At 46.9% G+C, this 25,827-nt stretch overlaps 1 protein-coding gene across 1 annotated transcript in view; it reads right to left on the bottom strand.

The window, feature by feature from the left end:
- Positions 1-25,393, bottom strand: part of ABHD17C (abhydrolase domain containing 17C, depalmitoylase) — a 59,355-nt gene extending 33,962 nt beyond the window's left edge. Inside the window, exon 1 of the mRNA XM_012466930.3 lies at positions 24,684-25,393. Within this exon, the coding sequence (XP_012322353.3) occupies positions 24,684-25,273 (590 nt within the window). The 5' untranslated portion in view covers positions 25,274-25,393. The remainder of the gene's footprint in view (positions 1-24,683) is intronic.
- Positions 25,394-25,827: the final 434 nt, after the last annotated feature.

The raw sequence follows: 25,827 nt of genomic DNA, 5'->3' as shown, positions 1-25,827 counted from the left end.
TGCCTCTACAAAAAATACAAAAAAATTAGCTGGGTGTGGTGGTGTGCGCCTATAGTCCCAGCTACTCAGGAGGCTAAGGTGGGAGGATTGCTGGAGCCTGGAAAGCAGAGGCTACAGTGAGCTGAGATCCGACCACTGCACTCCAGCCTGAGTGACAGAGCAAGACTCTGTTTCCAAAAAGAAAGGAAAAAGAAAAGGAGATCACAAAATCCAGGAAATGGAAAGTGCAGTATAGAGAAATCATGATTCAAAGATGAAATTAAACATACAGCAGTTTTTAAGCCATGATGGAGTACACATTTGCCCTAAATCAGAAAGATCTACAAAACATAATCTTTGAGTGGGCTGGAAGCCCTGAAACTATGTGTAGAGGTAAAAATGTTACTCTAGCATAATATCAATATCAATAGTAATGATATTTGCTGATTTTTTTAACTTACAAATTCAACTGATAGAAATCAATGGAAAGCCACTTGTGACTACTAGAAAGAATGCAGATGTTTGCAGCCTTGATCCTGTAGTAGTAAAAGTTAGGCTGACAGCAAGTGGGAGCTGGGGGTGAGGAAAGGGGGGAGACTTCGGGTGCTCATGCAAGGGAACAGAAGAAATAAAGCTTATGTACATTACCTAAAAATCACACTCTCAGCGAAGAACCAAAAGTAACTATCGAACCCTGGAAATAGTAAAAGGAAGTCTGAAAGACTGGTAAGAAAAATCCTCACTTCTAACACGAAGTCAACTAATAACGTCTAAAATTGCTCCTGGGTATTAGGAGTCGAGAGGAAGAGGGGTGGCTCTTGCTTTTCAGCATAGTCTTCTCTGTTTGACTTGTTACACTGTCTGCATATATTATTTAAGTAAAACATTAAATGTTACCATTAAAATGTTCCTCATGTCACTTATTACTAAGTCTTCTCACTGGAGAGCTGGTGTATCTTCGAACCTAATGACATACCTTACTTTGCTTATCAAGGCATATTCTCCATTAATACCCCAAGGGCATTCCTTCTTTAAAAAAACAGACGGGGGAGTTACCACCCTGTATGTCGCCCGTCATCACTGTATGAGGATATGAAATGCAGGCGTTATTCAGACTGATTCACGAAGTGACAGAGAGTTATTATACCTCTCCTCTACCCCACTCTGCCCTTCATAAATCAACCCTGTCTCTTCAGCTCCAGCAAAATGACGCCACTCTAGTGGAATGAGCTGCAGGCCTCCGAGTCACCAGATGCTAATCTGCAGTAATTACATCTAAGAATCTGATCTAAAAATCAAGACTGAATATTAAGAATATTCAGTGGCAAGGAGATATTGATGGGCAAAGCATGGGGTTTAAAATCACAAGAAGTGGCTGGGCGTGGTGGCTCACGCCTGTAATCCCAGCACTTTGGGAAGCCGAGGTGGGAGGATCACTTGAGGTCAGAAGTTCAAGACCAACCTGGCTAACACGGTGAAACCTCATCTCTACTAAAAATACAAAAATTAGCCGGGCATGGTGGCACACACTTGTAATCCCAGCTACTGGGGAGGCTGACCAAGAAGAGTTACTTGAACTCGAGAATCAGAGGTTGCAGTGAACCAAGATTGTGCTACTCTGTTCCGGCCTGGGCAACAGTATGTGACTCAGTCTCAAAAGGAAAATCAAAAAATAAAAGAAAATTATAAGAATATAGATATATATATAATATATATAAATTAATACAGATATTTTAAAATCTTCAAAGTCAGTTAAAAAAATAATAAACTGCAAGCTGGAGACCTGATTTGGCAATAGTTTACGTGGGGGAATAATTTTTGAGGGCGGATCTTATAATTGATCAAAAGCTTGAAATGAGGCAGGAGTTTGATGTGGCTGTTATAAAAGCTTACACAAGCAACATTCAAATCTCAAACAATACTATGGCCCTAATCTAAATAACCTTCCTGACAACTCAAGTGGGCTTCTGTTTTGTTTTATTTATTCATTCATTCATTCATTCATTCATTCAAGAATCAGGCCGTGTGCCTGAACTGGAACAGGTTCACAGAGACTCCCCAGGCAGACCTCTGTATTCCGTGATAATGGGGCTGCCAGCTAGCAGCTCAGTTAGGCCAGCAGCAACATCCTTAGTCAGCAGTACTCGTGAAATCACGTGAATATGTTATTGCAACCATTTTTAAATTCTGTTTCAGAGCATCTTAAGCTCCTCAGGAACCTAGTCCAGGGGAGAGGGTTGGGCTTCCTACTCTTTTTTGAAGAAAAATGGTTCCAATTTTTAAAAACAAAGATTGCCAAATAAAGATTTTAAAACCACCGTTAAAATGTTATTTCGTAGCTAGGCACAATGGCTCACACCTGTAATCCCAGCTCTTTGGGAGGTCGAGGCGGGTGGATCACTTGAGGTCAGGAGTTTGAAACCAGCCTGGCTGGCTAACGCGATGAAAACACTAAAGATACAAAAATTAGCCAGGCGTGGAGGTGCGCACCTGTAATTCCTACTAATGAGAATCACTTGAACCTGAGGAGCAGAGGTTGCAGTGAGCCGAGATCACTGCATTCCAACCTGCCCAACAAATTGAAAGTCTAGCTCAAAAAAAAAAAAAAAATTGCTATAATTTTATAAAATGAATAGAAAATGGAAAAAATGAAAGTGCTAAAATTAATAATAAGTGCAAGACTCAAACAATATGGATGGGGCAAAGATGAAAAGTATTAGCTATACCAAAGCTCTGATTTTCTTTTTTTCTTTTTTTTTTTTTTTGCTCCTACTAAACGCTCACTGGCCTCTGGCTGATAGAGTGTACGTTCAATTGTAAAGGAAAACAAGAACATGTAAAGCACATGTGTGAAAACAACCTGTCGATACGAATATAACTAGGAAACTATTTTTCAGTACGCTTTCAATGAATGGAACCTTCCCTATAACAAGTCTATCATCCTGCTCAAAGCAGTATTTTTAGAAATGCTTTTATGACAATAGCAGACTGCCCGTTCTTCTTTAGCCCTCATTAACTGGTGAGATGAGGCCATGGGGGAACGGATCCACTACCCTGTCCCTTGTCAGACCTCACCTGAACCACAGGCCTGTCTCAGAAATTCTGCTCAACAGGGATGTCCTCGAAGAGAAGGACAGGGATGGTGAAGAATCTGGAAACAGCTCATACAAAAATGGTCAGGAGAACTGGGAATGTTCAGGCTGCAAAAGAGATGATTAGGAGAAGAACTTAATCTACCTCAGCCAGGATTTGCTGAGGCTCCACTTCATGTTAGGTTCTGCAGGGAATTCAAATACCAACCAGACGCCACCTCTGCCCTCATGGAGCTTACTAACCAGCAGTTTCCAAACATCTGACAGGGTGTAAAGTAGAATGACAACTGAGAATTAGGACTGTGGAGAAAATTAAAAGACAGACTGGAACTTAGGAGAAAACATTGCTCTTCTTAGAAGGATTTGACTGTTGGTATTCAAATATTAATCCAGTTATGCATTCAAACGACATTTATTGAGACTGAATGACTATTAATAATATTAAAAGAATTACTGGCTGAGATAAATTCAAGGCTCGGTGGCTAGCCGCCTGGGTATTAGAGGGGGTTTGCGGGGGCGGGGGGTGGGAAGCCAGACAGGGACCACAGGGTTAGAGGTAAATTATTATTTCCCTAGAAATGAGGCTGATTTATTACATCGTTCAAATAAACACAAAAGCTAAACAAACATAAATCGCTAACAGGCCATTACACTGTATTAATAACCTAAGATTAGAGTCAAATTTTGCACTTGACATTAGCATTTTTTTAAAAAAAAGAATTTAAAACATCTTGAATCAAGTATGAGTTAGACTAAATGGGTAAGTCCTATACTTCTAGTTTTCACACACTTGCAAACTGCCCCGCCCGTCCCCGCTCCAGTAAAAACAGGGAAATGATTTGGGTTGCCAAATAAAATACTTTTAAAGACTATCTGAAGAACAAAAAGCAGAAGAGGCAAAAATATCAGAATACTGGACCTGCTGAATAGATTTGGCTTCAAGGACCCGTTGTTTTCATTTTTCCTGTTTTTCTGTGGATAAGTAAAAATGTCTTCCTGCACCATGCACTGGCATGAAGGATCGACTGGATCACCTCAACTCTACTGTCCCTTCCGAGGATCATCTGACTGTATACTGCAATGGTTTCCCTAGCAAGAGAGGAGCTAAAACCTCACAATCCACTCACAAATATAATGGACTTTACCGGACACAATGTAAGTAAGCAGAGACCATACTCCTTCAACTATCTGGCTATAATTCAAGAAGACTAAACTTCAGTGGAGTGAAATAAGAGGGGAGAGATTTAAGATGATTTCCTTTATTAATGGCATCTTACACTAGAGAGCCAATCTACCAAGAAACTTACAGAGGCTCTGGACATGGTTATAGCTCTTCTATTGCCAGGGCCCTCTCATTTTCAGGTTAAAGGGACCTTCTTACTTTGTAGAAATTGTGGAGGACCTATAGACTGGCAAGAATCTATGAAGCAGGGACGTTTCACACAAGGTCACAGGACTTGTCTTACGTGGCTGTCCCTGCAGTTTTGAGACAGAAGCATGTCGGAGCCTAGTCTGGGATTAGGTCAAACAGCCTTGACCAGGCTCCTGAGCAGCTAGTTACAATCAACATCCTTTATCCCTGGAGCTTGCACATCTCCAGAAAGCAAGCTGCAATGATACTCCAAGCTCTTGGAAGATAAAAACCCCCTTCTTTACTTATGTCTTAGAGTTAGGCACGTTGGAGAGACCCCATAAACACGTCAGAAGATTCTGACTCCCTGTCTAAAAAGATGCAAGTCAGTGGGAAAAACTGGTCCTTGTTTAAATCATCAGGAATAAAATGTTGCTCCAGATTATTTAATACAGGTTATCATGGCTCAAAAAACAATTACAGTGATGTCATAAGCAGACTGTACGAATTCAAATTCAATTGCTCTACATTTTTTCTTAAGGTCAAATAGGGAAAGACTCCGTTGCTAGACCATTTGGACACACTGCTTTATTTAGCCTGACAAAAGCACCACAAAGCAAATGACGAAGTGACTACTAATGGCAGCAAGTCAATCCAGGCAACTGCAAACATGCAAAAGTCAAAAGAAATACGTCGAAACCTTGCACTCACTAGTGAACACCCATGTGGGCTGCACAGAGCCGCTCTTAGGAACCAAGAGAGTCTATGTGAAACTGCTGTGAAGATCACAAACCCACTGAGAAATAGGTGGGCTGCTATTCTTCAAATCCTTGAAAGCTGTCTACTACTATAAATTCATTCATATCTTTCCCTCATTTCTTTCAGTTTTTAAAAAATGTATTCTATCCAACTTACATGTAAGCACTTTGCAAACACTCATTTACTATGAATAACAATCCTACTATATTCACTATTAGCATTTCCCCACTTTACAGAAGAGGAAACTGAGACACAGGGATTAAACCGTGCAGGCAGGATTCCAACCCAGGTGGTCTGGCTCTACTGACCTTGCTCTTCACCCAGGCCCACCTACAGTTATCCAGCTGTTTACTAATCCCTAGCCATCTTCCTCTGATCAGAATCCACAATAAACAGTGGTAAAGCAGTCAGAACCACCCAATCCAAATGGTGAGAGGAATCCGAATGGCCACTGCAATTCTTTCCTTTCTTTCAATTGATTTCCAAAGATGCAGGAGAAATTTTATCTCATCAGAAAATGGTTAGACAATATAGAATTCCATGGGGGGAAAATCTCTCTAGGGATATACAAGGTAATAAGATGCAAACTGAGTATTTTGTTTACTGCGGAAGATTATACATAGCACTTAGCCCAACACCGGACACGTACCAGGCACTCGATTTGTGGAAAGACTGCAATTTCTAAACAATTTAATTTATTGTCATGCTCTTGATACTGTATTTCTGAGAAAAGAAATCCAAAAATATATTAAGTAACAATATGAATTGAGAACACTGGTGTCTAAACTTATGCATCTTTTTTCATAAAAATCAGAGCATGTGCTCTCGATTTGTGTGTGTGTGTGTAAGTATATTTTAAAACACTACAAAATCTACAGAAATTGAAAACACACACACACACACACACACACACACACACACACACACAAATGACAAATATTAAGCAAAAATGTAAGTTCTGGTGTTGTCTTTCTGTACCCCTAGTGTATGCCTTGAGCATTTTCTAGATGTCCACACCCTGCCACCTTGGAAGACTATGCATGTAGTGAATATTTTCTTATTTTTTCTTATTTTAGGGCATGGGATCCAGGGTGAAGCTGCCTGGGTTCAAATCCTGACTCACCATTTAACTTGGTGTGACCTGGGACAAATCTATCGTGGTCCTGAGTTTCTGGATTTGTGAAATGGAGACAACAGTTCATGCCTCACAGATGTGAGATGATTAAAATTACATAATATGTGAAATGTGCTTAGCATAAAACAAAATGTTCAAGGAACACTGGTTACACCAGAACTACAACCTTATGCAAACTTCCTACTTTATAAATGGAGACAGGCTGGGCGTGATGCCTCACGCCTATAATCCTAGCACTTTGGGAGGTCGGGGCGGGCAGATCGCTTGAGTCCAGAAGTTCAAGACCAGCCTAGACAAAATGACAAAATCTCTTCTCTACAAAAAATAAAAAAAATTAGCCAGGTGTGGTGGCCCGTACTTGTAGTCCCAGCTACTCAGGAGGCTGAGGTGGGAGGAACACCCGAGCCTGAGAGGTCAAGGGTGTGATGAGCCATAATTGCGCCGCTGCACTCCAGCCTGGGTGTCACAGCAAGAGCATGTCTCAAAAAAGAAAAATAAAAAATCGGGGAGAAATGCCAAATATAGGTGAAGGGGAAGAAGGCAGCAAATCACATTGACACCTGTGTACCTATGCAACAATCTTGCATGTTCTTCACATGTACCCCAAAACCTAAAATGCAATTAAAATAAATAAATAAATAAATAAAATGTGTGTGTGTGTGTCTGTGTGTGTGTGTGTGTGTGTGTGTGTGTAGACAATGAAACCCGGAGATATTATAAGACCATTCAGGCCACACAGCTGTGTATCTCAATGTTAATGAAAGCCACTGTTCTCCCAGTTCCAGACCAGTGCCCTATTTAAGCAAACCACTAATTCTGGATAAATGGGACACACTCCTGGAGTTCCCTATCTTTCTGTTTTCCTTTCTAAGACTCATTTTGAAAAAAAAAAAAAAAAAAAAAAAGAACCAGACCTCAGTGGCTTTCCTTTGGTAAGTATTTGGTATTAAATTTCTCCACAGCCTCCCTTAACTCTACTCTCATGGTGCAATCCACACTCCAAAAACGGCGGGACACTGTCACCACGGCACGCCAAGGAGAGCGTGGCTCTGCAGCTGGCTCATCACTGCCTGAGAGCTGCTGTGGGTGGCAAGAAGACACTGCGGGGAAGTCAGAGAGCTATGATTTGTGCATTTCACTGCATGCACATAGTTCCTTAAAAGAGATTTCCAGAGTAGTAATAATAGACTGTGGATGGCAGAGTGTGAGTGAACTGTGGATGCTACAGAATGGCGCAATGTTAACAGCTGCTGCAGTGATGATAGCACCGTGGAATTTATCTTAATATTTTCTGTACGTTGTACATAATTTGAGATTTTTCCATTAGGAAGTTTTGTTTTTAATAAACAACATGGCAAAGTATGGAAAAGACAGCAATGCACAGGTCTCATGGACCCGAGGAGATGAAGCCGATAGACAGGCAGGCAGTCAAACTACAGACTTAGAAAAAGCTGTTTGAATTCCGCATTCTTCTCATTATTAAGTGACATTTGAAGTACAGGCAAATCCTTCAACAATAACAGCCACAGTCACTTTGTCCGAGTATTGTAAAAACATACTAGAATGAGAGGCTGTCAATCCACACGTGGAAGGCTGTGCTGCACTGACAGCTGGACACGCTCCTCCCCACACAGGACGAGAACAACAAACATCCCTTCTCCTCTCAGCACTCCTATCACTATTCTGGGACCTCACCCACAGACAGGAGGCGGCTCTGCAGAAAATAAGCTTTGTCTTCTATACAGAAGGCCAGGCAATTGAAGGATCGATGGCAGGCTGAGGCTGGGACCTCAGTTTCCTGGGCCCAGATGGCTCCTTCTACCCCTCCTTGGATGGGCTAAACATTCACACCCATGCCTAGAGAGGAACCTCAGCAGGAAGCCGGGGCTGCACCAGCCACCTGACTGATGCCTCCATTCCAAGAATCAAAGGAGATGAACGCCCCACATCCTGAACCTGAAAAGAAAGAGCTCTCCATACAAACCCCACCTCTTACAGTGATTCTACCCCCAGTCCTTCGGCACAGGAACTATTGTACTGGGCTCGGGGTGAGTCTAAAGCATTAGATACTATCTCTGTCCTCAAGGAGATCACATTCCAACAGAGGACTCGGGCATAGTCATCCATAACCAAAGGACCAGAAGATAAGGGCTGGAACAAGGAATAATCAGAACTATGGGAGCAGAGAACGGGAAGTCTGTCGTGCTGGCAAGGGAGACATGTGAATGGCTGCAGGAGGGCTAATGGATACCACTGTCTGACAGCTGCAGAAAAGCAGGTGAAGATCAAAGCCATGGCATTTTTCTTCCTTCGAAAATATACAGGCAGCAAGCAGTCTTTCATTCTACCTAGAACTTTTCAGAAAAGAGTTGCAAATGAAGGGGCAAGTCCTAAGAAATACAGACTCCAATTGTTTGGCGTGTTAATTAGTTGGCTTCGCAGTTCTTTAGCAAACGTCAACAAGAGGATAACTCAGAAATAATACAAGAACAGGTTTCAGAAGATCCAATACCTGTAAAAGCCCCCAAAAACTGGTCCCATTTTCAGTTCAGAGAGGAAATACAGGGAAACAGACAGGCAGGAGGCATTATGCAAATTAAAACTGTAATCTTCACCACACTTAATCCTGCCAAAGCAATTATGATTTTCTCACATTTTACAAATCAAGAAACACTAGTCCACACCGAGTCAGTAGGAGGTTTTTTTTTTTGGAAATAATCTAGTGGAAGCGAGGAAGCATGCGGTAATGACACGACCTCTGGCAAAACTGCAGTGCGCAGAACCTCCCGGGGGAAATCTCACACTGCCTGGGGGTGCCACGGCTAGCACGGCGCTATCCTGCTGCTCCTCTGGGTGCTGGGAAGAAACCTCGGGGGAAATCAGCGATCACTCTCCAGGCGCAGAAAGTGACCAGAGAGCCACAGCCCACAACCTGACGTCACGACCCGACGTCACGACCCGATGTCACGACCTGATGTCACGACCTGATGTCAGGATGCTGTCTCCCAGAGAGAGAGACCTGTCACTCAGTGACTCATGCGCACATCTGATCCTCAACACCAGCTTCTTTTAAAGGCATGGTGGCAACACTGATCACAGACGCCACAGAGGCAGATGAGCAGAGCCCCTACAGAGTGACTCTGGCACAGAAGCAGAGGTAGGTCTGTCCCAGGAAAAACTGCCAATTCTCTCAGGTTTGTTTTTGGCTGACTTGCCTTTCCTTCTTTGGAGGGAGAATTCCCAAATTTATTTCTAGCCCAGACCTCACTCCTGAAGTCTAGACTCCTACGCTTTTGCCTACTCTACATCCCCACTTAAAGTTCTGCTGAGCAGCTCGAGCTCAACCAGACTCCTTGTCTATGCCCTGCCCCAGAATCCTGAGCCACTCACAGCGCTCCCATCTCAACCAACAGCAATTCCGCCGGGCACCCCAGCACTTAGGGAGGCAGAGGCAGAGGCAGAGGTAGGAAGATTGCTTGAGCCCAGGACTTCCAGCCTGGACAACAGAGTGAGACCCCGTTTCCACAAAAAGAAAAATAAGTTTCAGTTAATGAAACTAAAAGAAAAAAAATCCGTTTCAGTTTCTAGTTTTCCTGTTGCTCAAGCCAAATTCCTTAGCGTTACCCTGGATACTCCCCTTCCCCACTCTGCATCAGCAAATACTGTTGCTGATTCTGCCTTTAAGATACATCCAACATCTCACCACCTCTGCTGCTAACACTCTGGTCCAAGCCACCAGCATCTCTCATCTAAAATACTGCATCTGAATCCTAACTGGTCTCTTATCTTCCTCCCTTGACTTATCAGCTCCTCCAATCTGTCATTAACACAGGGTGACCCTTCCGAAACCTAAGTCAAATCGTGTCACATCTCTACTGAAAGCTCTCCAACGGCTCCCAATCCTGCTGACAAAGCCAGAGTCCCTGCAATGGTCTGCAAAGCCCTGTTTGATGGACGGCCTCACCCCTCCCCCGTTACCCAGTCCTCATCTCCTACTCCTCCTCCTACCCCTGCACCCCTTACTCGCCCTGCTCTAGCCCCCCGCTGGCTTCCTTGATGATCTCTGCATCTGCCAACCATACCCCATCTTAGGACCCTGGTCCCTCAGCCCGTTCCTGCACAGAGCTGACCCCTCACTGCTTTGGGTCACGTGTCATTCTCTGAATGAAGCATACGCCAATCACCCTTTAAAAACCGCAACCGACACATCCATCCTCTGGTACTCCCATCCCCTGGCCCTGTTCTGTGTTTGCCTCTAGCATTTATCGTATTTGAATAATAACTGTCATTTACATAATCATTATGATTACTGCGTTCCATGCGCACTTGTGAAACAAAGCTTCACGGGAGCCGGGCTCTTGTTTGTTCTCTCCTGGAAGAAAGCCGGGCCCACAGTAGACACTTGGGAGCACTTCAGAATTCAAAATCCTGGAGGTAGAGCATTCCCGGTGATCAGGAGGTGCGAGGTGTGGGCACGGGCGTGGGCTGCTGTGGAGTGGTGCGGAGTGGAGGAGGAGAACAATGCGGGAGAGGCCGGGGAAGTGTGAGGCGGGGCTGCAGAACAGGCCGTCCACAGCCCAGGATATTCACGTTACGCAGGATGAAAGCAGAAGGTCCGGGGGTAAAGAAAATGGTCATCCAGATGTGGAGTCTTTGAGGAGTATGCAACTATAACCCGGAGGCCAACAGCTACCAATAGCTTTTTTATTTAATTTTATTACCATTTTTTTCTTTTTTGAGACAGAGTCTCACTCTGTTGCCCAGGCTCGAGTGCGGTGGTGCAATCCCAGCTCACTGCAACCTCTGCCTCCTGGGTTCAAGCGATTCTCATGCCTCAGCCTCCCAAGCAGCTGGGACCACAGGCGTGTACCACCATACCCGGCTGATTTTTGTATTTTGGGTAGAGACGGGGTGTCACCGTGTTGGCCAGGCTGGTCTCAAACTCCTGACCTCAAGTGATCCGCCCACCTCAGCCTCCCAAAATGCTGGGATTACAGGCGTGAGCCACCACACCGGGCCCCAATAGCTTTTTTTAAAACCTATAGATTTATATTTATAACATATACATATATTTATCAAGTATACATTTACTGCTAAAAAACATTTGGAAACCCCTGGTGTAATATAAACTGCAACTGCCCTGTGACTATTACTGCTCCAGCTTAAGAGAATCGCAGAAACTTCCAAGGAGCAGGGAATACTGCACAGCACGGTCACTAGGTGGGGTCTCCAACTGCCTCCCTCAGGAATTACATGTCCTCGGGTTCCTAAACTAAAACCCACCCTCCCCAGCAGGCCTGTGGGTTTAAGATGACTGCATCTGGGCCCGCTCCAGACCTATTCTATCAGAGTCTTTGAGGATGGGGTCTGGCATCTATGTTAACAAGGCCTCTCAGTCATTCTTACACTAAAGTTTGTGAACTGTTATTATCAACTTACTTGTTTGTTTAGTCAACAAATATTCAATGAACACCTATTACCCGCCAGGCTGCACTGGTCCATGTGGCTGAGAGGAAGGAGTGAGTGAAGCTGATCACGCAGAGTTAAGCCTGCCGCCTGTACTGGAGAATTCAGGCTTAACTCACAAAACACATGGAGGATTCACGCCTGCAATCCCAGCACTTTGGGAGGCTGAGGCAGGAGGACTGCTTGACTCAGGAGTTCGAGACCAGCCTGGCCAACATAGTGAAACCCTGTCTCTACTAAAAATACAAAAGTTAGCTGGGTGTTGTGGCGCACATCTGCAATCCCAGCTACTCGGGAGGCTGAGGCATGAGAATCACCTGAACCCAGGAGGCAGAGGCTGCAGTAAGCTGAGATCATGCCACTGCATTCCAGCCTGGGCGACAGAGCAAGACTCTGTCTCAAAAAACAAAACAAAACAAAACGATAAACAAAATGGAGAAGAATGTGAGGCGGGGAGAACAGGCCAGTGCAGCAATTCGGGGACAAGCTATCGAGAGGCTAGAATAAGGAAAGAAGGAGAAGGAAGACAGAGGAAATCATAACAGAAACGTGTGCCTGGCCAGATATTCAGATGGAGAGAAAGGGACCACAGAGGCCTCTGTGGCTTGGACCTGGATAAACAGAAGCGAGTGACGGGAGCATGAGGAGCTGCGCTGAAGTGCCCGGGCCCCGGGTGTGGAAGGACTGCCCACCGGGTGCAGCCAGAGGCAGCTGGAATCCTTGCACTGCAAGCTCTCACTGAGCTTCAGGAATGGAAGCAGGAATTGGAAACCATTTATATTTTTAGTTTAATACCTTCTTAACCTTTTTAGGGTTGTCTTGGAGTTTTTAGTAGGAAAAACTAATTTATTCTAATTAAACATATGACGGTGTTAAGGTTTAAAAAATGGATATCCGTGAATACAGTACTTTGAGAGGCTGAGCTGCAGAAGCCCCGAAGGCCTCTCTGCCCCTCCCCACCACAACTCCGACCCTCCCAAAGCACAGCGGGACGTTGTTCTCTGAAGTTCCCTTATCTGCCTTAAGTCTAGACTAAGCTCCAGAGTCCAGCCCTCGGCCCAGGATGGCTCTGGACGATGTGGCCCGACACAAATTCATAAACTTTCTTAAAACATTGTGAGATTTTTTGCAATTTCTTTTTTTTTTTGGCTCATCGGCTATCACTAGGAATAGCGTATTTTATGTGTGGCCCAAGACAATTCTTCTTCCAATGTGGCCCAGGGAAGCCAAAAGATTGGACACCAAAGAAGTAAACGATGACTTCTGTTCCCTTCTGTAAGTTTTCATTAACTGAACTCCTATCGCAGGAAGAAAGCGTGCAGCCTGTCAGCACACCTACACAGACTTGTCACAAACCACTGTCTGCCCTGAGGGTCCAACAGACTTTATCTCAGTGTGTTCTTCAAGTCCATTACATTCCCCTAAAAATCATTTACCATCCCTCTAAAATCACCCACATGTTCCCATTTCCCTTTCCCCTAAGAATCGGGGCATATAAGAATACGCAGGCACCCCGCTGAGATATTGTGTAACTTCTCCCCTGTGCACACAGATAATTTATATGCCATTTCTCCCATTAATCTGCTTTTTATCAAGTGATTTTTCAGCAAACCTTCAGCACGCAAAGAAGTTTTCCCTTGGCCTCTACAATGGCATGTTCATTTTTTAAGGTACTTATTTTATTCGGTCTAGCTGTATATGATAAAATATGCTTCAAAGTGATTAGCATGTGACGCATCCTTTCCTAATATCTATATTAAAATTAAAATAGTATAAAGTTACACGTTATAAGGACAACAGTGATAGTTAAACATCACGGCAACAATCACTGGAGAAATTGAAATACCCTTGAGTTGTTTATGGCAACAGGAATAAATCAAATTATTTAAGTTAGATCAGCACACAAAAATCTTGTTCTGGCATCATAGATCTTTGCAGTCCATATAATCATCACTGCACGGGGTTTAGTTATGTCCATGACAATCTCTAAAAACTGACCGAGATTAGGTAAGAATTCTCATCTGATCATCAATCATAATAACAGAGAATTTAGCAAGTAGAGTTATACGCAACATCTGGAAACTCACTTTTTGTGGACATATTCTGAACAGAGGCTCCTTTACATGTTCCCCCAAAGTAACTGCCCAGATTTCACTGTAACCACGAAAAAATGTAAAGTGAAGGAGCAAATGAATACTCGGCACTGGCGGTTCTCTAAGCTCGCCTTTCCTTTGGAAATTTAAACAGGGCCCCGTTAACAAGTAAGCTTGACGTTAGGCTCCTCTGGGTGATTCAGCAAGTAACTGATGTACAATGGTTAACTATTCGGTCTGAGCATTGACTCTGAATGACCTAGACTTCCTGAAAAACAGAGGTTTCCAATTTCACTGTGGAGCCATGGTCCTTTAACACTCTAAAGTGAATCAATAATGTGGGAGTTATCAATGAGCTCCATTACACAGAGCCGTGAAAACGCCACATGAATCTGAGGTGCAAGGCATTATGGGAGCATTCATATTTTAAAAGGAAGCTTGCTGTTCAGATCCCTTGGCCAACTAGGAAAAGGGAAGGTTAACTATCTTTTAGGGATCGTTTCATAAGTAAAGAGCAACCAGATTGTCCTGAATGGTGCACACAATACACACTTTTGCCTTCTGGTCCTTGCCATGTCTGACTGCTCAGAGAAGTCTGATTCCTGCCTACCTCCGCAAAGCTAAGCCTGGGAATGGCAAAGGGAAGGGAGCAAACCAGGAATGGTTTGCAAAGTAATTGCAGGTGTTGGATTACAGGTAGGGTTTCCTCTCCTTTAAAACTCTCCGTTGGGGATATAAACACCTAGGTAAATGAAATGCTATCAGATTTAAAAACTAATGCATACCAGTCTCCAAAGCTCTCCAGGCCACAAGCAGCAATTCCAAAGAGACTTTCCCCTTAGCTACAAATAAAACTAAAGCATCTCTACTGTTCCTCCACTTCCACATCCGCCAAACTAGGCCTGACCTGGGTATTTGTATTTACACAGGGTGGGAAAGGAAGCAATTTCTTTATCACTCCTTCTGATCCAAGCACCTAGTTTCCAGCATGAACTGAGCATTAGGTTATTACAGCTCTAGCAATTTTATCCATAATTCTGAACAACAATACCATGCTCTTGCTATGTGGAAAGCTCTGTGGTAAGCACCTGACAAGGTGGGTGCAGCTATTGTAACCATCATCATTATTTTAACTGAGGCTTGAAATGAGGGAAAGCAGCTAATCACAGGCAAGACCTAAAATCAGGTGTGTTGGACTCTAAAATCTATGCTCCTAATCACACACGCGTGAGCGCATGCACGTGCGCACGCGCACACCCACACCCACACACACACACACAATCATAGGAAGCTCAGAACTGCAGGGAACAGTTTCCCCCAGGTTACCCTTGAGACAACCTTGCCCGTGTGACTCTGACATAAAAGCCAGAATCAGTTCCAGTTGTAAACCAGCTAAATGAAGAATTAAATCCTGAAACCATTTCACGCCAGGAACCTCCGACCCAAGTCCCACAGAAGTCCACTGGCAGCATCAAATTTTGGCCATTTTCCGCCTCTTCCTCTTCTCTCCTGCCTTCTTCACCTGACACCTGGCCCGACCTCCGCTGCCCCATAGGTCGTTCAGAATCATGTCCACAGCACAGACCGCTTCTCCCCAGCAGCCCCACAGCCCCGTGCTGGATGGTGCGTCAGCTGCAGGACAGGAGACAGCAACAAAAGGGCAGGCCTGTTTTTCTGCAGCCTTTCACTTCCAGGCTTGCAGTGGGCACCCACACACACGTGGTCTCCAAAAGGCAATGATGTCACCGCTCCACTGACCTGGTTTAAGGAATTAATTGTAGTCTATTCTTCAAGGTCGATGCTCTCTTGTCAGACTGAACTCTGTGTCACACAAGGAGTTCAGTGGAGAGCGGTGACAATTCCATGCAATCCTCCATCCACAACCAGAGCAGGGGCAGGAGCCTGACTCAGAAGGCACGGAAGTGACAGCTCCTGGGGGTGTCCACGCGCTCACCCGGCCACAGCCCCCTCCTCTCAGGACTGCGCCCTCCTGCAGGCACCAAGAGGCGGCTGCATTCCTTACACTGCCTTAGCACCAGCCCTCGCCAACCCGGGGGTAAAACCAGGTGGAGCAAGGATGGGAACTGAGCATGAAGGAGGCCAGCACCAGGCAGCCAGGTCAGAGCGAAGCTAGGTGGGTCGGGCACAGTGATGAACAGTGGGCGTGAAGGAGGGAAAAGGCTTGCGTGAAGAGAGAGCAATGGGACAGGCACGTGGACCGATGAGAGGAGCGGAGCGGCCAGAGAGAGAGAGAGAGCAAGGGGCAGGAGCTTCAGGCTCCCCGGAATCTCGCAGACAGGAATGTGATGATTTCTCTTCAGCCGCTGCCCATTCCTATGGTTTACTCTGGTGGGTTCCCGGCCACAGAGATCTTGATCTGAGACCGTCTGCCGCACTCTCCCTCATCCGCTGCTTGCTTTCTGCAGCTCTGGTTACCCACGGTACAGAACGAGATATTTTGTGTGAGGGAGACCGCATTCACTCAACTTTCATTACAGTATATTGGTATCATTGTTCTATTTTATTATTACCTATTATCGTTAATCTCTTACTGTGCCTAATCTGTAAGTTAAACTTATTTTTTTTTTTTTTGAGATGGAGTTTCGCTCTTGTTACCCAGGCTGGAGTGCAATGGCGCGATCTCGGCTCACCGCAACCTCCGCCTCCTGGGTTCAGGCAATTCTCCTGCCTCAGCCTCCTGAGTAGCTGGGATTACAGGCACGCGCCACCATGCCCAGCTAATTTTTGTATTTTTAGTAGAGACGAGGTTTCACCATGTTGACCAGGATGGTCTCGATCTCTTGACCTCGTGATCCACCCGCCTCGGCCTCCCAAAGTGCTGGGATTACAGGCGTGAGCCCCCGCGCCCGGCCCTGTAAGTTAAACTTTATTGTAGATATGTACATATAGGAGAAAACGTCATGTATACGAGGTTTGGTACTACCCAAGGCTCAGGCAGCCACTGCGGGTCTTGGAATGTACCCCCCACAGGTAACGGGGATGACTGTATATAAATGTGTGACAATTTCTAACATTCCATTTTTTTCAAGTCTTAACAAATTATAATCGGGGCTGATCTTGACGTGCTCACTGGCTCCTGGACATTTCTAGGCTAGTGTATCTCAACGCTGGCTGTGTGTGCACACCCACACACTCATACACATAGATTGCACACTTAAAAAAATCTACCTAGGAGATTCTAAAGTACAGCGAGGGTGGAGATCCACTGACCAGACAGAGTCCACTGTATTTCCCCGTGTAGTCAAGAAAATGCAAATTCAAAAACATTAGATGCTTTCCCTGAAAATCACAAAACAGAGACTCACCAGAAGACACCTCAGAAGCCATGCAGTGGAATCACATTTCATTATTCCAGGTTTTAAAACAGTGGAATGTGAAGCCCAAAGTGTGACGTGTCCCGTTGAAGGGACAGCTACGGTTTGAGTGCCCGTGCCCTCCCAAACGCATGTTGAAATGTAGTCGCCATGGTAACTGGATGAAGAGGCGGGACCCTAAGAGGTGATCAGGCCGTCCGGGCTCCACCCTTATGAACAGACAACGCCTTATCTCAGAGCAGCTTCCGGATAAAAGAGCAGCTCTGTGCCTCTCTCCCCTCCCTTGCTTGCCCTTTGGCTTTTCTTGGGGAAGGCTTTGAGCAGCAGCCTTCCTCCTGCCTTTGGTTCAAGAAGCCGGCCGGGAAGCAGGGCAGCCATCAGACACCAGACATGCAAGTGCCTGGATCTTGCATTTCCCAGCCTCCAGAAACTGGGAAAGAAACCTCTTTCCTTATAAATTACCCAATCTCGGGTCTCCCGTTACAGCTGCACAAAACTGACATAGTGAATTAGTGGGAGTGCCGGAGTCAGAACTAATTGGCCTAACCCAAAAGGTTTTGTCTGTCTTTTTTGAATCACATCTTTTAGATGAAATTAGAAAGCGTATTATTTAAAGCAGCCTTAACAAAAAATCACTCTGTTATCCAAATAACCATCTCCTAACTGTATGTGTTGAGACTCTGGATTCCTGTACACAGGCTTCTTAAAGTAGAGCAGATTTAGAGTTTCAACACGAGCCTCAGTGAAATCCAGCACGGAGGGTAAAGCTGCTATCGAAGTGAACACTGCCATTCCTAAAGCCAGGTTTTGGAGTCCTACGTGGGCTTATCAACACTGAAGAGAGTGGTTACTAATTTGGACAGTGAGGAAGAGAAGCACTGATGTAAGGTAGGGAATGACCTTACGGGCAAGCTCTAAGTCATCTCAGGATAGTAGGATTTAAGTGACTTCTGCAGGGGAAAAAAATGCCTCTTGCACCAATATGCAATGGCATCATTAGAGTTTTAAGACCTGATTTTGGTTTTTGAAGACAGGTTCTTGCTATGTTGCCCAGGCTGATCTCAAACTCCTGGGTTCAAGGGATCCTCCTGCCTCAGCCTCCCAGTAGCTGAGACTACAGGCATGAGCCATCATGCCCAGATAATTTATTTTTTTAGAGACAAGGTCTCCCTGTGTTGCCCAGGCTGGTCTGAGGCTCCTGGGTTCAAGCAATCCTCCCGTCTCAGCCTCCCAGTAGCTGAGACTACAGGCATGAGCCATCATGCCCAGCTAATTTATTTTTTTAGAGACAAGGTCTCCCTGTGTTGCCCAGGCTGGTCTGAGGCTCCTGGGTTCAAGCAATCCTCCCGTCTCAGCCTCCCAGTAGCTGAGACTACAGGCATGAGCCATCATGCCCAGCTAATTTATTTTTTTAAGAGACAAGGTCTCCCTGTGTTGCCCAGGCTGGTCTGAGGCTCCTGGGTTCAAGGGATCCTCCCGTCTCAGCCTCCCAGTAACTGAGACTATAGGCATGAGCCATCATGCCCAGATAATTTATTTTTTTAGAGACAAGGTCTCCCCATGTTGCCCAGGCTGGTCTGAGGCTCCTGGGTTCAAGCAATCCTCCCGTCTCAGCCTCCCAGTAGCTGAGACTACAGACATGTGTCACCATGCCTGACTTTAGACTGCGCTTGAGGGAAGACTGAGCCTCTAAGAGTTCCCTAAATGAAAACACATGTGCTTGGAAGAGAACACATTAAGGAGTTATTGCCCATTAATACAGAAAATGAAATCACCTGTCAGATCTTTTGCAACTGGATTACTGGGGAAAAGCAAGGCCCCTCAAAATAGAACCATGTAAGTAAACTGCGGTGGGAGGAGAGCGAGAGCTCAGATTCTGGTCCCGATAAAGAGAGAAAACCCGCAGAGCCGCACGGTGAGGCAAGCCGGAAGAGCCAGGTATAGCAAAAGAGCACTCGGAAAAAGGGCGAAGGAAGACCAAAGAGAAGGTCCACTTCTTTGACTGGACCCCGAAATCAGCTGCGTTTACTTCAATCTCAACAGGTCTGTTCTTAAGAGTTACATTCTTCCTTTTCACATATTGGCTGCCTTGAATTGCAAATCAATGTTCTATTTCCTTTCTAGAAATAGCATTGTGCTTTCACCTTATGTCAAACAGCATTCATAACATTTCTGTTTTTCTCTTTTTTTTTTGAGACGGAGTCTCACTCTTATTGCCGGGGCTGGAGGGCAGTGGTGCAATCTCAGCTCACTGCAACCTCCACCTCCCAGGTTTAAGCCATTCTCATCCCTTAGCCTCCCGAGTAGCTGGGATTACAGGTGCCTGCCACCACGCTCACCTAATTTTTGTATTTTTAGTAGAGACGGGGTTTCACCATATTGACCAGGCTGGTCTCAAACTCCTGACCTCAAGAGATCTGTCCGCTTTAGCCTCCCAAAGTGCTGGGATTACAGGTGTGAGCCACTGTGCCAGGCACATTTCTGTTTTTCTGTTCCCTAATCGATCGAACTCAACTAGAAATTCTAAGCCTTCTTCCCTTAATGGCATCATAGTATTCCCTCCTGGAACGCTGAGAACAAACAAGGTAGGCTCTTAATCCGCCCAGGAAAGTAGCTTGCTACTCCGAGGAGGATTCCACCCTGAGAGTGCTGGCCGTGAACACCATTCACAACCAACAGAAGGTGCTGCTTTAGGGTCCCACGGCCTGAGAAGATGCCACTACAGCTTTGCTGTGACATGGATTTTCCAATTATGGATCCTGTGAATCATAAACACAAAAGTTACAAAACAGCCAATCATAGTTACATATTCAAAATGCCTCTGAAATCTATCCCATCCTTTTACAACTAAAAGAAACAGTTTGGGATTAACAATACTTCAAAGTACGCAGTACAGGGTCTGGCACAAGCAGAGCATAAATAAATGTGTGTTTAATAGTTTGGGGTCTTCTGTTCGTTTTGTTTTCTGAGACAGGATCTCACTCCGTCGCCCAGGCTGGAGTGCAGTGGTGCAATCACGGCTCATTGCAGCCTCACACTCTGGGGCTCGGGCGATCCTCCCACCTTAGCCTCCCGAGTAGCTGGAACTACAGGCACACACCACTACACCTGGCTACTTTTAACATTTTTTTGTAGAGATGGGGGTCTCAACTATGTCGCCCAGGCTGGTCTCGAACTCCTGCGCTGAAGTGATCCTCCCGCCTAGGCCTCCCAAATTGCTGGGATTACAGGTATGAGCCACCACACCCAGCCTATGTTTAACGGTTAATGGTTTACTGGTCAAATGAAGGAATAAATGAAATATTAAGTCTTCTGTAATTTGCCTTTTATACTTAAGGCACTGAGAAGTCTCAGTTATCTTCTTCCCTCTGCATCTGCTTTCTCCGACTGTGGCAACGTTTCTCTGCCTACATGACCAAATGCCTCTCTCCTCCAGAGCTTTTGTCGCCAGCATCAAAAAGAAGGATCGAAGACGACTTCTGTGGATAGCATCAGCAAACACAGATAACAAACTCAAGGACAAATGTCCCACTCTGCTGTTTCTCCGGATTTAAATATTTCAGCTAAATCCTCTGCCTCCTTCACACCTCATTCTTGGGCTATTTGCTTGTTTGGGTTTGTAGTTTCAGATCAGTCTGATTCACTGTCTTGAGTCACGGTGCCGCTTGTGCACACACAGTCTAAACTGCTCGGCCCTACGAGGACCCTCTGGAAGGATGTGTGTCGAGGACGCTGAATCTGCCTACGCCCACCTTAACCAACAGGCAGCCTCTCCTGCACCGATTAATCACTTTACCTCCCCAACTCAAGTGACAATACGCTCCAATAAGGTGACCCTGATTTTCAGTGTCCTTTCCACAGATACGTCTAAGTGATTTCAATCCATTCCCTCAATTACTTGGATTCACAACACACTTATATTACTTATCAGTAACGCAAACATAAGACAAGTCTTGATCTTGGGGCTGTCCGTGCTGCTCAGTGAGCTCTCACTGTTCATGCCACTCTTTCTCGAGCCTTCAAACTCTGCCTCTCCTCTATACACTTTTCAGGAACTTTTCAAATGTTTAAAATAATCATCTATTGGCCGAATGACAACAACCACCTTTCTTACCAAATCTACTTCCTCCTGAAACTCTTACTCTGGATCACATGTCCACCTTAACACTCATCATCTGGGGGGATTCACTGTCTTTATCCACGCATGAGGGGTCTGCACGCTGGTAGTGTTTACGTCTGCTTCAAGGGCTGGGCAGCTCACTCTAGCACGCGCACGGGCTGGCACAGACAGGTAGCAGATAAAAGAGGCAGAGACATACAAACGACGGGTTAGCACTGCTCCTCTGTTCAATGCAGACATTTCAACATCACAGGAACACCAACACAATGAATACAAACGGATCAGGCCTGAAGCCAATACAACTGGCACTTTTTTTGTCTATGGTTGTACCTATGGATATTAAATCCTGAAGATAAAATAAGATCCAAGTCCTTGTAAAAGTCCAACTTAGAAAACACTAAATATATCCCACTTATCTGTGGGGCACTCTATGTGCAATTCCTTCAACAAATACCAGTGAGTGCCTATTATCTAAGATGCTTTGCCAACTGTCAGGAATAAAGAAGACAGAATGTCCCTGCCCTCAGAGATCTTTCAATTTAGTGGAGATACAGTTAAATAACAGATGTAGCAACACTATGATAACTCAAGCAAAGGGGCTGAGTACCAGGTACACAGGGAACACAAAGGGTCTCCTAATCCAGTTCAGATCCAGTCAGGATCCAGTGTTCCCAGCACAGGAGAAGGGCAGATAAAAAAGGCTAGGTGTGAGCAGAACGGTGGGGCAAGGTCTTGAGTATGGGGCTTGGGGGCTGCAGGGCACTGCACCTTACAGTCCTCCTGGGGAAATAATCTAAGCACAGAGATAGACATGACTCAGAACAGGGCAAGCTCTCCAATCAGTGTCCTGGGGAGTGTGGTTAACTAGGAGGGAAAGAAAGATAAAGATTCCCAAAGAAGACATGGGGATGGCGGGTGGAAAACAGTCTGACCCAGTAACAGAAGAATGGGTGCATGGGGTGGAAGGCATTCCTGCTGTGGCACTGACCTGAATGAAGCTGTAAAAGAACAGAGAATAGGGTATGTTCCAGGCAAGTAAGGGCAGAAGAGCCATACTGACCAGCCAGAGAGGAAAGACGGAAAGGAAGGCGGTTGAGGGGCTGACTGGCTTCAGAAGTAGGTAACTCCTATGTCAGCGGAACAGCCAAGACACACAAATGCACTTCTTGAAGAATCTCATAAATATGACTGCTGTGGCAATAGGCCCGTGGCAAGAGTACTAACTGGTAGTCAAGAGACCTACCGCTGATTTGCTGCCAGACAATGTGAGCAGTGTCCATGCATGAGTTGGGGAATCAATTTAGCAATTCACAACCATCATTCTTTTTTTCTTTTTTATAAAAGTGAAATAAAACAACACATTCTGCTACGTGTATTGCCCACAGAAAAAGGACTGTTTTGTGAAGCAGTTCTTCAGGTGTGTAGATACAGATGTGTATGTGTGCTTGATCAAAATGTAAAATGTGTTTCTTACTGTGACGTTACAGTCAAAACAGTTTGAAAAGCGCAAGCCATGAGGATTTGTAAGGTTCCTTCAAATTCTAAGATTCTCATGCAGCCTTTAAATTCTAACCTATTTTACAGTTGAATAAATTAACTTAGATAAGAGTTCTGGTATAACATTAAACAAACCTTGGGCAATCTTTAGACATACCATCAGATAATTCAAAATTATCCAAAACAATGCCCAGAAAAATCAACATTATCCAAAACAACGACCCTTATTTCAACTAAATATAACCAAAAAAAAAAAAAAAAGTCTCCAGGAAGTAAGTACACTCCAGGTGTGCTGTAACACAGACACACCTGCATATTTGGGGCAAAGGGTCAGCCTCGTGAAAGGCTTTCATTGTAATGCAGACATGCACACACAGGAACAACGTTTTATGGAAATTCTTAAATAAAAAAATCTACCACGGCAGGATTTTCACGTTTCAGTTTTTAAAGATCTAATGCCAACCTTATTTTTAATACCTTTGCCAACAGCAAATTCTAGCAAGCTACTGACTGTGTGTGACACATGCTTCTGAAACCCTTTACTGGAACAGGTGGCTTTTAACTCCTCCTCACAGACTCTGACCCAGTGCATCTGCAGGTGATACATTCTCATTTGCCTAAGCCACTTTCGAAAAGCTGTAATCCCAATGAGGGCATCCCCTTCAGGACTTCAGGAAAGCATAAACATGAAACAGCGCACATACTGAGTACTTCCCAGTTGGACAGGCCATTTTCCCAGACAGGAGTCACTTAGGAACAGCATGAATACGAATGAAAAAACAAATCGTAAACGTTGACGATATGCAGAAGCCAAGCAAACAGGTTTTAGATAAAAACTACAGAAGGGTCCATAGTGACAGTAACGCCCGGAGTACTTATTCTGGGGACTCTTTCATCTGAAGAAATCAAATCCCATTATAGACATGGCCTCAGGTATTTTCACCATCACTGCTATAAGGCAGGTTGAAAAGGTCACATACACCCAAACTGGAGCACAAACAGGTAACCCGACCTGCCCACTTATCAGACTTTTGTCTAATTGCGAATAAAAGTCAGATTTTTGGCTTGCTTGTTATAAAACAACCAGGTCTAACCCCTAAACCATGCCCCCAGTTTGTGCCTGGCTCACAGAAGGCCCACTCTAAATACTTCCCAGTCATTCTGTGAATGCTAATTCAAGGTCAGAGATTTCCCAGCCCCTGTAAGATTCGAACTCATCCCGGGCTGTTATGAGGCCGTGTGCCAAGCCCACAGCTACCAGCTAACTTCCTGCCCCACAGTGCCACTACTCTGCCCCACCAGGAGGCAAACTCCCCGCTCCACCCGACCCTCCAGCTGCCCCCAAGGTTGCCCAGACATTGTTCTGCCCGCACTTTACAACCACAAAGTCTTCCAGAGGCCATCCTGTCTCGCCTTCTGACTTTACAGGGAAGGAAACTGAGGTCTAGAAACCCATGTGCCTTGCCCAAGGTCACTTCAGCTCGTACAAACGAAACACGAACAAAGTTGTTTCTTTCCGCCCGGTACTTAAGCACCCAAACGCTGCCACTGGCGGTGACTGCAGCCACAAAAGACCCAGCCGGTGGACCGGCGGCACCAGGCCAGGCGAGCCAAAGCAGGCACAACCCTCTGAGTCTGAGCTCTCCAGGAACCTGAAGGCTGGCGCGGTTTTTGGAGAGGGTGGGAGCAGGCCACGGAGGGACAAGAAACGCGAATTCACGGCGGCCAGGGGGCTGTCCGCTGGCCCACAGCCCCGGAGGAGGGGCCCCTCTCCTGGCAGGCCACCCCAGGGGCCCCAAGAGACCCCACCCCGCCCCCCCACTGGAAGCCAAGCCCGGCGACCCCGGAGGACTCACCGGGTGCGCAGCGCCTGCCACGCGGCGTCGATGTCGGCGTAGAGGTTCTTCTCGGAGGGTTTGCCCGAGCTGACGCCGTAGCCCGAGTAGTCGTAGGAGAAGATGTTGCAGTTGATGCGGGAGCCGAGGCCGATGTAGAAGCTGCACATCTGGCCCAGGTCCACGGCGTTGCCGTGCGAGAAGAGCAGCGTGTAGCGGCTGGAGGGCGCGCAGCGCACGAACATGCAGCCGAGCCGGTTGTCCCGGGCCGTGCGCGAGAAGAAGACCTCGACGGCGTCCAGCTCGCGCTGCGAGTACTGCCAGTCGGCGCGCTCGCTGAGGTGCAGGCTGCACGCGCCGGGCCCCGCGCCCGCGCCCTCCTCGGGCTGCTGCGGTGCGGGCTGGGCCGCGGCGTCGGCGGCGCTGGCGGCGGCCGGGGCCGGGGCGGGCGCGCCGGGGCCGCGCTGCTCGGGCGCCAGCACCGTGTAGGTGGGCTCGGGCGGCAGGAAGGCCAGCTTGGCGGCGATGCGGCTCGGGCAGGGCGGGCAGCAGAAGAGCCAGCACAGCTCGCCCAGCGAGAAGCCGTTCATCCTGGGGCCTGGCTCGGGCATCGGGACGGCCTGGTGCCCGCCGCCGGCCCGGCTGGCTGGCTGGCTGGCTGGCCCGGGAGGACGGAGCGCGGGCGCGCGGCGAGGGAGCGGGTCGGCGAGCGCGGAGGGCGGCTGCAGCCCGCCCGCCCGGCGGCCGGAGGAGGCGGAGGCGGAGGAGGGCAGGAGGCGGGGCCGGCCCGGCGGGCGCGGCGCTCGGAGCCCGGGCGGGTCAGCGGCGGCCCCGGAGCCCGGGCGAGGCGCGGGCGGCCGGGGCCCGCGCGCGGCACACAAAGCCGGCGGCGGCGGCCATGGCCGGCTCGTGCGCGCCGCCCCCCGCTCCCGTTCCCGCTCCCGCACGCCCGCCGCCGCCGCCACTTCCGGGTTACCGCGCGGCAGCGCCCCCGCCGGGACGCGGCGCAGGGCCGGGCATCGGGGCGGGGCTCCGCGGACAAGGACGCGGGCACCTTCCCCGGCCCGGGAAGCGCGTCTCGACCCACGGCCGACGGGGGCTTCCAGGGGCTCCGGGGCGCGGAGGAGCGGGGCGCCGGGAATGGGGCGCTGCACCCGGACAGCTG

Source organism: Aotus nancymaae, unplaced genomic scaffold, assembly GCF_030222135.1.
Source record: "Aotus nancymaae isolate 86718 unplaced genomic scaffold, 86718_ANA_hifiasm-v0.15.2.pri h1tg000064l_0, whole genome shotgun sequence".
NCBI lineage: Eukaryota > Metazoa > Chordata > Mammalia > Primates > Aotidae > Aotus > Aotus nancymaae.
The sequence above is the reverse complement of the archived record's forward strand: the minus strand, read 5'-3'. Positions and strand labels throughout refer to the sequence as shown.